Source organism: Lathyrus oleraceus, chromosome 7 (assembly GCF_024323335.1).
Source record: "Lathyrus oleraceus cultivar Zhongwan6 chromosome 7, CAAS_Psat_ZW6_1.0, whole genome shotgun sequence".
Lineage (NCBI taxonomy): Eukaryota > Viridiplantae > Streptophyta > Magnoliopsida > Fabales > Fabaceae > Lathyrus > Lathyrus oleraceus.
Genome location: NC_066585.1, coordinates 66,683,849 through 66,693,737, shown reverse-complemented (window position 1 = coordinate 66,693,737; position 9,889 = coordinate 66,683,849). Strand labels below are relative to the sequence as shown.

At 37.4% G+C, this 9,889-nt stretch overlaps 1 protein-coding gene across 1 annotated transcript; it reads right to left on the bottom strand.

Annotated features, from left to right (window-relative positions):
* Nucleotides 1-6,279: 6,279 nt before the first annotated feature.
* LOC127107953 (thaumatin-like protein) lies at nucleotides 6,280-7,074 on the bottom strand. Its single transcript, XM_051045305.1, has one exon. It carries the CDS (start codon nucleotides 6,991-6,993, stop codon nucleotides 6,460-6,462), a length of 534 nt encoding a protein of 177 aa, XP_050901262.1. The 5' UTR covers nucleotides 6,994-7,074; the 3' UTR covers nucleotides 6,280-6,459.
* Nucleotides 7,075-9,889: the final 2,815 nt, after the last annotated feature.

Here is a 9,889-nt window from a genome sequence, read left to right as displayed (position 1 = left end):
GTTCTTGAGCTATGAATGTGGATGAACAATGTGAAGAACATTTGAAAATTTCCAGAAACTGTGTTTTGATCCAGTTTTTCGCGATTGGCTTGGCTTTAGGTGTTAGTCACTGTAGCGCGCGCCAGGATTTAAATTCATACCTGCTTCAATACCTCCCTCCAGCATTTTCATCTTTTTGGCTTTGCATTTATTTCCATATGCCTTACATGTAGCACCAGGCCTTTCCATGTCATTTTTTATTTTTTCTTCCACATGAAAAAATCATAACTCCTAAACCATTGATCCAATTAACATGAAATTTTTTGTGCCATGATCCTTGTAACCTCTAATATTTTTTGGTTATTTTTGAAAAAATTGTGCACGTGTGGATTTCTGTTTTGGCTAGGGTTTGCTCATACATGTTATTTGTTGCACCTTGTTTACCATTTTGATCATGAAATGATGATTCTTAATTGGATGGAGCTGAAATTTTGTATGCATAATCTAGACACCTTAAGGAGCATTTTGGTATATAGTTTGTGATTTTTGCATTCCTGTATTGTGAGATATGCTATGATCATCGAAGGTGTGACAATTTGTGTCACACCATTTCTTGTCTAACTTCCTGATTTTTATTTTCCATGCCATATGAACTTGAAATGAGTTTAATTTTTGCATGATGAATCTTCTAGATGTTAAGTTTGAATGTGAAGTTTTGTGGAATTTTTGAGTGCATTTCCTATTTGTTTGAGAATTTCTCCCCTGTTTGACCAATTGTGAACCTTTTGTGAGTCATGATCTCATATGTTTTGTGAAATTCTTGTGGTTTATTGGATGGACTTGAAATTTGGCATGTGTATTATAGACATTTTGAAGTTTTCCATGGCTTTGGTTGCACTCATTTATCATGTTTGGTTTCTGTTTTATGATTGCTTGAAGTTGATGCATGATTTAATGCCTTGTATGAGCTTGTTGGAGTATGCTTTGACTTAGTGATTTTAATTGACTTGCTACCCTTTGTCTAAATGGCCTGAAATTTGGTGTGATGATCCTTTAATGAGTGCTATTTAGCCATGAATTTTTTGGGAATTTATTGAATTGTTTGTGAGTTGATTTGAATTGGATATTTCTGTTTGGTCCTATGAGGTTTTAAATTGCATGCTTTGTACTCTTTGCCTCATGAAATGATAATGGTTGATGATATGAACATGAGACCAATTGGATTTGATTATTAATTGATTGATCTTGATTTTGGATAAGTTTCATGTTCTGTTTTGACTTATTGATCCTATTTTGACCCTAGTCTTGTACTAGTGGTTTGTGTTCTCACATTTGAGCTTTGTTTCAGGTCAAAGAGCACAATTACTTATACTTGATGATGTGCACTCAATTGGGATTGGTTTATTGCTTGTTTATGACTAACCTTGAGTTTGTTTTGTAGGCATTGAGATTTATGCTTAGGCCTTGTGGCTTGCACCTATGTGCATTGATGCTTGTTATCTATTTGTGCTGTGGACTTGTAATTTTCTGTTTGACTTTTGTTTGTCTGGTATACTGATTATGTTGGATTGATTTCAGGTACCTTAGTTGCTATAGTTCATTGTGAACTTGCTTGTGCTGTTGCTTGGTTGTATTAACCAATTGAGGTAGAATTTCTTTTCTCCATGTAGTCTGGAAGACCTGGCCTGTTACTTGGCCAGGCACCTGTCTGAAGTCCTCCTTAAGAGGCAATGCCTGTGATTGTTTATTTTTATCCCCAAGCAGGAAAAGACCTCTGTTAAGGCAATTGGCAGACACAAGAGATATGCAATCCATCTCCTGCTCTTCTGTTGAGTCATCCCTCTGCTCACACAACTGGTGTTGATGCATTGTGGATCCTAACCCAAGATCCTTGTACAGTTGTACAGTTGAGTCAGTGTCATAAGTGTAGAAGGGTTCCCACTTTCTGAACCCACACTTCTTTGTCTGAAGCTCTCCCAGGCCAGGGATAAGAGCTGTGAGGCACACCCCTCACTTCCTATTTCATCTGCTTCACCCTAACTCTCAATGTTAGGGTTAAGAGCTAACATCACCTGATGCAGTTGGCTTGCTTTTGCAGCCTAACCCTTTGTTTGAGCCCACTTTGTCTGGATATAGTGTGTGCTAATTGTGAATGTTTGTTTTGTTTTGATTATGCTTGCATGCTTTGCTTTGCCTGTTTAGGATTAGCTTGCTTCCTGAGCAAGATAGCTAGCAACCTTAACTTAGGGATGATATGCATGATAACATCTAGGCTCGAGTTAGTCTCCCTAGTTGTGTCTCCCTCTGTATCTGGTTAGGCTAGTCTTTCTCCCCTGATAAAGGGGAACTACGTTGCCCTGATCCTCATACCAGATGAGGTACGTAGGCAGGAGGTCGCACGAGATCTCTCGGGCACCCTTTTTGTTTTTCACCCTTTTTCTTTTTGTGTGTGTTTTCTTGACAGTTGCTAGGCTCGAGTTCCCGTCTCCTTAGTAACTTGTTGTTTGTTTCTTCTTGTGTGTGTAGGAGACGGATGTAAGCCCAACGATTGGCATTCCGTATCCTCTTGTTGTGTGCTTGGAGTCCGGTATAAGTCCATCAAGTGGCATCTGGTTTCCAGTGTGGGTTTGTTTGGTTCGGAAGCTGATGTAAGTCCAGCGATTGGCGTTCGAGTTCCATGTTTGCCTTTTTGTGCGTGTGTTTGTTTCGGCGTGCGTGAGCCGAACTACGGTAGCTCTGATTCTCGTTCCAGACGAGATACGTAGGCATATGATGCGATATCCTAGCGAGCCCTCTCCCCTCTTATCCCACCTGTGTTGTTTCAGTGTGTGTGTGTGTGATGTTTGTTTTAGCAACCTTTTTCTATCTTTTGAGCGTGGATCCCGTCGAGTACGACGGGTGCGTAGGTGTGCTAATACCTTCCCTTCGCATAACCGACTCCCAATCCCATTCTCTTTGGTCGCGAGACCATGCTTTTCCCAGGTTTACTCTGGGCGTTTCCTTTCCCTCTTTTGGGATAAATAACGCACGGTGGCGGCTCTGTGTTGTTTTGTTTTAGCCCACCGGTTGTTTTTCGCGGATGCGACAATAACTCATAAAACCATACCCCTTCGACCCTGCTTCAATTCTGAAAGATATCAGTGTCCGAGTCAAAAATTCTTTCCATACGACATTCGACCATGCTGCAACCTAAGGAGAGACACAGGGGAAAGGGTCTTTAAACCATTTTAGGCCGAAGCTTCGATCCTCAAATGGGGCTATTCCAGGAACAAGTTTATTAGCCTCAATCAACATATTTAGGTATTTCATGAAGAGATGTTTGTTGGGTGTTTCCTGACATGTTATCAAAGTTAATCGTGCCCCTTCGATCGGTCGATCCTCGTTCAACCTAAGGATACGTTCCGACATTGGATAACCTAGTTGATATTCAAAGGTGGCATTTAACCAATGTTGTAAAAGCCACAGGGGACCCGACAAATTCAGGGCCTTGGGGGTATTATGTAGAAATTTCAGTTTCAAGGTGGCAAACCCCAAAGATTGATACATGGAGGCTAGTAGTAGTTTGCCCAAGGACACCTGTCGACCCTCGTGAATTTAGATCGCTAGGTTGATATAACTCTTGGATATTTGTAGAGAGTCGGGGCAGAATACGTAATACTAAAGCCACATGGTGAGGAAAGTGATGTGTTCTTCGTTTGATACTTCGAAGAAGTCTTTGTTGTGATGGTTTTCAATGTAATTTTGAAGGCTGGCTCGACCAAACGAGAAAGTGTTCTCCGTCGAAAGCGTGGGGTCGAAGGTATCTCCTAACGGCGATAAACTAGTAATGGGTGCTACGTCGAAAAGTGTGGGCGTCAGCATCCCACAGGGAAGTTGGAAGGTGTTGGTCGAACCCTCCCAGAAGTACATGGAAGCCAGTCACATGCAAGGATTGATGCGGTGGGCATACCTAGAGATTTGGATGGAATCGAAGATTCATACACTCCTCCATTGATCTTGGAATTTCCTCTGGACTTTGTTAAGCCATATCAAATATTCTTTATTACCTGGAGTAGGCATGGATCTGAAGACTCTGGCTTTAGATTCCATAAACCTAACGTCGGGCTTTTCGAAGGAAGGAGGAGCAGCAGGTCCATATCTAGGAAAAAAACCCTTGGACTTCTTTTGGTGAGGACTTTGGTTCTGCAAGAGGCCCATGAAACGCAACTAGTTTCTTATCAACAACGAAAGAAATAAGCATCTGGCGTTGCCAAATTTTCATTACCGTTTCACCAGAAGAAGAAGGTTGAGGGATGCATTTCATGCTCTCCTTTGCATTGAGTTTAAAAGCGACGGGGTTGTCCCCAATGTTGAAAGAACCTGTGTCTTTAGTATGAGTAGAAGAAGCCATGGATAAAATGTTTGAAGGAAATGTAGTGAGGCTGAAGTCGCTGCAAAAGTTGTTGAATAAAGATGCAAGGGATATATGCGTATACGCAGTTATGGAAGCAAATTTTCTTTTGAGAATAAAGAGTTAACTACTTGTAGGCTAACAAGATGAACAGTCAAGCACTAGTCGACTAACAAATGTCCAACTAAGAGGTAGTGGGAGAGTTAGTGGCGGTGGTTGTAATCCCACGACCTAGAAAGTAGCTAGTAATGATGATAATGTGTCTGGGAAACCACAACGCAGGAAAGCCATCATCACATATAAAACCAACATTAATGATTAGATGGCTAGCCGAAATTTAGAAGTTAAAAGGAAGGTTTCTCGGTTGAAGAGCTGAAGTTGAAGCCAACCTTTTTAGGGGGTAATTTGTTAGTTGGCAAATTTCGTCCCAAGGCATGCATGTTTGGTCGACCACAGGAACGGTCGAAGCCTCGGATCGACGTGGCAGAAAGCCAGAGTACGGGGCCGACAGGGAAAGAAGCCAGTCGAAGTGGAAGACCAGCACTCCATGATAGGAAGTGATTGTGGGTGTCTGAAACGTGGGAAGTTACCTACAGACGTGGGAGAGATGCGCCGACACGTGTCATCTCAGGAAAGAGTTGCAACCTCCCAAAGGTTATTTTCTACTAGTATTTAAGAAAATTGTAATGATCATTTCAAGGGCGACATTTTTAGCATTGTAGTAGGAGTATACTTGAAATACCAAAGCATTTACGAGAAAAGAGTCATCTCCCTACAAAAATGTACTTTTACTTCCACTTATATTAACCAGTCATTTAACTTACCAAATTGTCTTTGTTTATTTTTATTTCCATCAGACTTTTGTCTTTTATTGCATTACCTTACTGTATTTTTAACTTGCTAAAAGTTACATTTACTCCCTTTAAACATTCCAAACACTTTACCAACAAAATATCCATATACTTAACGCCAAGTCTAGGACTTTGTAGCCGGTCCTGCAAGTAAACCTCTGATAGGAAGACTAGAGATTGTTGGCGAAAAACAGCTGCACTGCTGAAAAAATTAAATCGACATTTTTCTTGTGAATATAAGGACACGAGTATGAATATGAAGAAATTTTAAAGGAAATTGAAGAAGATTGAAGAAAAATGGAAGGAGATGGTAAGAAGATATGTGAAAAATTATGATAGGGTATGTTGTATTTATAGACGGGGAGTGGTGCAGCAGTAACCATATGCATTCGCACACACATAAAGTGAATTATACATGCGCCATTCATGTGGCGCCTACACATGCATGTGCCATTCCTAGTGTCGCTATGGCCAAGGATGCGCTAGTGCATGTGGCGCTAGTGCATGTGGCGCCAATGAATAACATGCATGTGCCATTCCTACTTTAATAAATTTTAATACAATACTATGTCATTTTTTCTAATTGTCATAAAATTTATCAACAGATGCTCCAACGGTACATAAATAAATTAAATAACAAGAGTGACTTTTCGTATTTATTACCATTTTATCTACGGATAGAAAAAGAATTAAATAATATTTATTGAAAGTTTCTGTTATCTATTAAAAAATTTAAATTTTATTTTTAGATGTTTTAACGTATGTTTTTCTGAAACATATTAGTATGAATATGTTATATTATTATAAAAATTATTATTTTTATTAAAAATAAAAAGAATAATATTTTGGATATTAAACTAACACCTAAAATATATATTTTTATCTTATTAATTGTTTTTAAGTCATTCAACATTTCATTGTTATCGTATTTCATGAAAATATTTTAATTAAGTATTATTTAAAAAAAATAAAAATTTCTTATTTTTCCATTTCTATTGTCTTCATAGAATCTCTCATTTATTTAACAATAAAAAAGGATTTAGAAAAAGAAACTGGATCTATAGAAGCTCTTATTTATTTTATTATATTGCTTTGGCGAAAAATTATTTATAAATAATTTCACGCCTAAATTTAGCAATATTGTTTTACATATCTTACACATAGTGCATACAAAATGTTACATTTTGTTTATTGGCTGTAGAAAGAAACATAAAAGGGTGGTGGAGTTATATATATATTTCAAGGGCAGAAGACAATTCTATAGTTGGTACCACCTGGGCATGAAACTGTTTTAGTATCATCACTCGGATACTGATAAGCATCAGGGCAAGACTTTTCTCTGCAAGTTCGTACTTTGTTGCATCCATTAGAGGTTGGAGCAAATTGCATTGGAATGTTGAAACCATCAATTACTGATAAATCAAAGTAATCCTGATTGTTTCCACCGTTAAGGGTAAATTCAGCAAGTGTAAGTGGAGGTTGACCGGATAAGCTGCAACTTAGGGCACCGCCACAGTCACCGGTTTGACAACTACCACGACCTGAGCCGTCAAAGTTGCAACCGGTTCGGCCCCAAATTCGGCCCGATGAGGTTCCAGCTGGGATGTCTATACTCCATGTTTGGCCTGAGTTTAACTGCCTACCGCCGCCGCTGGGAGTGGCTGCTGGCCAGACAGTGTAAGAGCATTGGTTGACGATGTCAAACCTTGCTGCCTGTGCAGATATCAAGCAGAGAGTAAACAGAGACAACAGTGATATTTTAATGAGAGACATTTTTGTGTGAGTGAGTTATACAAATAACAATAAGAATGAGAAGAGAAGAGAGCGTTTTGTGAGTAGAAAGTGAGAATTGAGGCAAATATATATAGGCCACAAACAGGACCATAGTTGTTATTATGAAACTCAGGTGCCGTATGGGGAAAATTGTTTAAACGGAAAAGTCTAGTATTACAAGAACTTTCAAAACTGCATATATACGCCATGTATATTTCTTTCAAAGTTAGTTTTGATGACATAAACGTGGTAAGCTCTATTGAATTTTCTGTTGTTTTATTAATCAAATCCTTTGGAGATTTTATCCAACATTCTAGTAGTACCCATACGTGTAAGTTAACTACTAATTATGTAGGACTTTTTTTTAATCGTTTCTTGTATTAGATAGTAACTTTACTAATACTTCCATTTTATTTAGATTTTTTATACAATTTTTTATTTAAAATGCAACACAACACCTACAAATACAACCAAAAGTGACCCTCTCAATGCAGAGTAAATATCATTTCAATTTTTGAAGAAAAAAAAGTGTCTATTACTATAATTTAGATGTATAAATATGTAATAATGTCATCATTTTTTTAAGAGCATGCAAATATATATTTTATTTACATCGAAATTGTAGTAATGAATACCTTCATTTTTTTTGAGAAATGCAAATCATTCTTGTTTCTCAAAGAGAGAGAATTTAACTTGCCACCTTCAAAATTGTACTGGGCATCCTCACATTTAAGCACTTTTACTATTATGCCCATCATGAAATATCATATTTTTTGAAATATACATGTTTTTATTGGAAATTCGTACTATGTGTTGAAAATTTTTGAAAACTGTATTTTTTTTACCGCTACAAAGGCACAAGTACCGCGAAGAAGAATTCACCAGATACTGTCTAACTATCATCTACACTTCCAAGGAAGAAGATTCCACCAGATGTTCTCTTTCTATCATATACACTTCCAACCCAATCAAAATCACAATACCCTATCATTATTGGGTTAGTGTCATGTGAGTAGAGAAGACCATCGTCACATGTCCCTTTGATACACCTCAAGATTCTCTTCAGTTGAGAAAGATGATTGATCTTGAGTTTTGTTTGGTATCTAGCACACACACACACCTATAGAAACTTTGATCTACAACAACTTCATTTTCGTCTTTGGTCACTTTCACATGAGTAGCAACAAGAGTTCTTTTATGGCTAGCATTGTCAAGGCCAAACTTCTTCCTTATACTCTTAGCATACTTGCTTTGAGATACAAAAATATTGTCTTCCATTTGCTTAACTTGAAGACCAAGAAAGTAAGTGAGTTCTTCTACATGACTCATCTCAAATTCAGACTTCATTTGTTGGACAAAATGTTCCACCATTGAGTTTGACATCCTATCAAATACAATGTCATCAACATAAATTTGTGCTACCATGAGTTTTCCTCCATCTATCTTCAAAAATAGAGTTGTATGTATTTCTCCTCTTTCGTAGCCATTATTGACAAGAAACTTTTTTAGTCTTTCATACCATGCTCTTGGAGCTTGTTTTAGACCATAAAGGGCTTTCTTTAACTTGTACACATGGTCTGGAAATCTGGGATCAATGAACCCCTTTTTAAACCATCCGGTAGTAATAGGTAATCCATTGTTAACCACTTTGAGCCTAAACACTTTCTTTCGGTGACATAGCCATATCTATTAGCCAATTGACTTGAAAAATTAAATCTTTCTACCCTATCTTTGAAGTTAGGTAGAAAATTGAGTTCATTGGTCATATGAAAAGATTAAGTTTGGAGTTTCTCTTGGAAGTGAGCAAACTTTTAAGTTTGGGGTTGGGGTACTAGATAATATGGTCCAAAATTTCAAGAAAAAAGAAGTGGAAAAAGACACTTCTTCAAAAAAAAAATTGAGAAAAGAAAAGAATGATATTATAAGAATGACCAAAACTCTCTACTACTGTCAAAAAGGAACAAACATGTATGATGATAGAAGGAGAACTAGGCACCTAATTCCAAATGTTTAAACCTACTTTCCTCAAAATATCCTACCCAAATATAAGTCAAGTTACAAAAGACCTCTAATGTGTGTGTTGTGATTTCTATGATGAACTCTATTAAAACATGATCAAACTAAGTATAATTGATTTTACATTTTGATTGAGAGATCACCATATCCATTGAGTGAGTTATGGTGAGCTGAGAGACAGGTTGAGTACTCGTCAATGTTGAAGATATTTTCCGAATTCGCCGGATAAGAGTTGGGAGCTAGAACAATGGTCAGGTAAAAGAAATAATTAATTTGGTGATGTTCAACTGTTATTGTGTGACTTGTTGTCTTTTGAAATGTGCAATTGTAGGCAAGTTACTTGAGGACAAACAACAATTCAAGTTTGGGATTGTGATGACAGTCCATCATTGCATATATTTAGTCGAAGAATCAGATAAAAAAAAGTTAAAGTTGAGTTAAAATGAAGAAGAATGACCAAAGAATGGGGAATAAATAGCTAAGTGTGAACATTGTGGACTTAGTGAAATTTTGAGTGAAAAAGGGAGCAAAAGTATGCAACCACTATAATAATCATGTGCATTATCGTGCACGTGATATGGCCTTTAAAGCTGCATCATGCGAGTGATGAAAGGCATCAGGCACACGATATGTACGTGTTTTTTGGATTTTCTGATACGTTCTGATCCATTCTGATGCCTTCAAAAGGGGATTTTCTGCACCTTCACAATGGTTACGAAATTGGGAGATCAAGGCACGATTTTGAGAGAATAAATGGTGATTTTTAGAGCATTTGAAGTTATTGGAGGCTATTACTTCAAGGGATTTTCACATGTTATTTTCATATATAAATTGTGGTATTGTTAATTGTATTATGAGTAGATAAGCTCCTCTAGGCTAG

What these genes read in the sequence shown, in the direction of transcription:
- LOC127107953 (XM_051045305.1), bottom strand. Translation starts at nt 6,993, where the DNA reads ATGTCTCTCATTAAAATATCACTGTTGTCTCTGTTTACTCTCTGCTTG.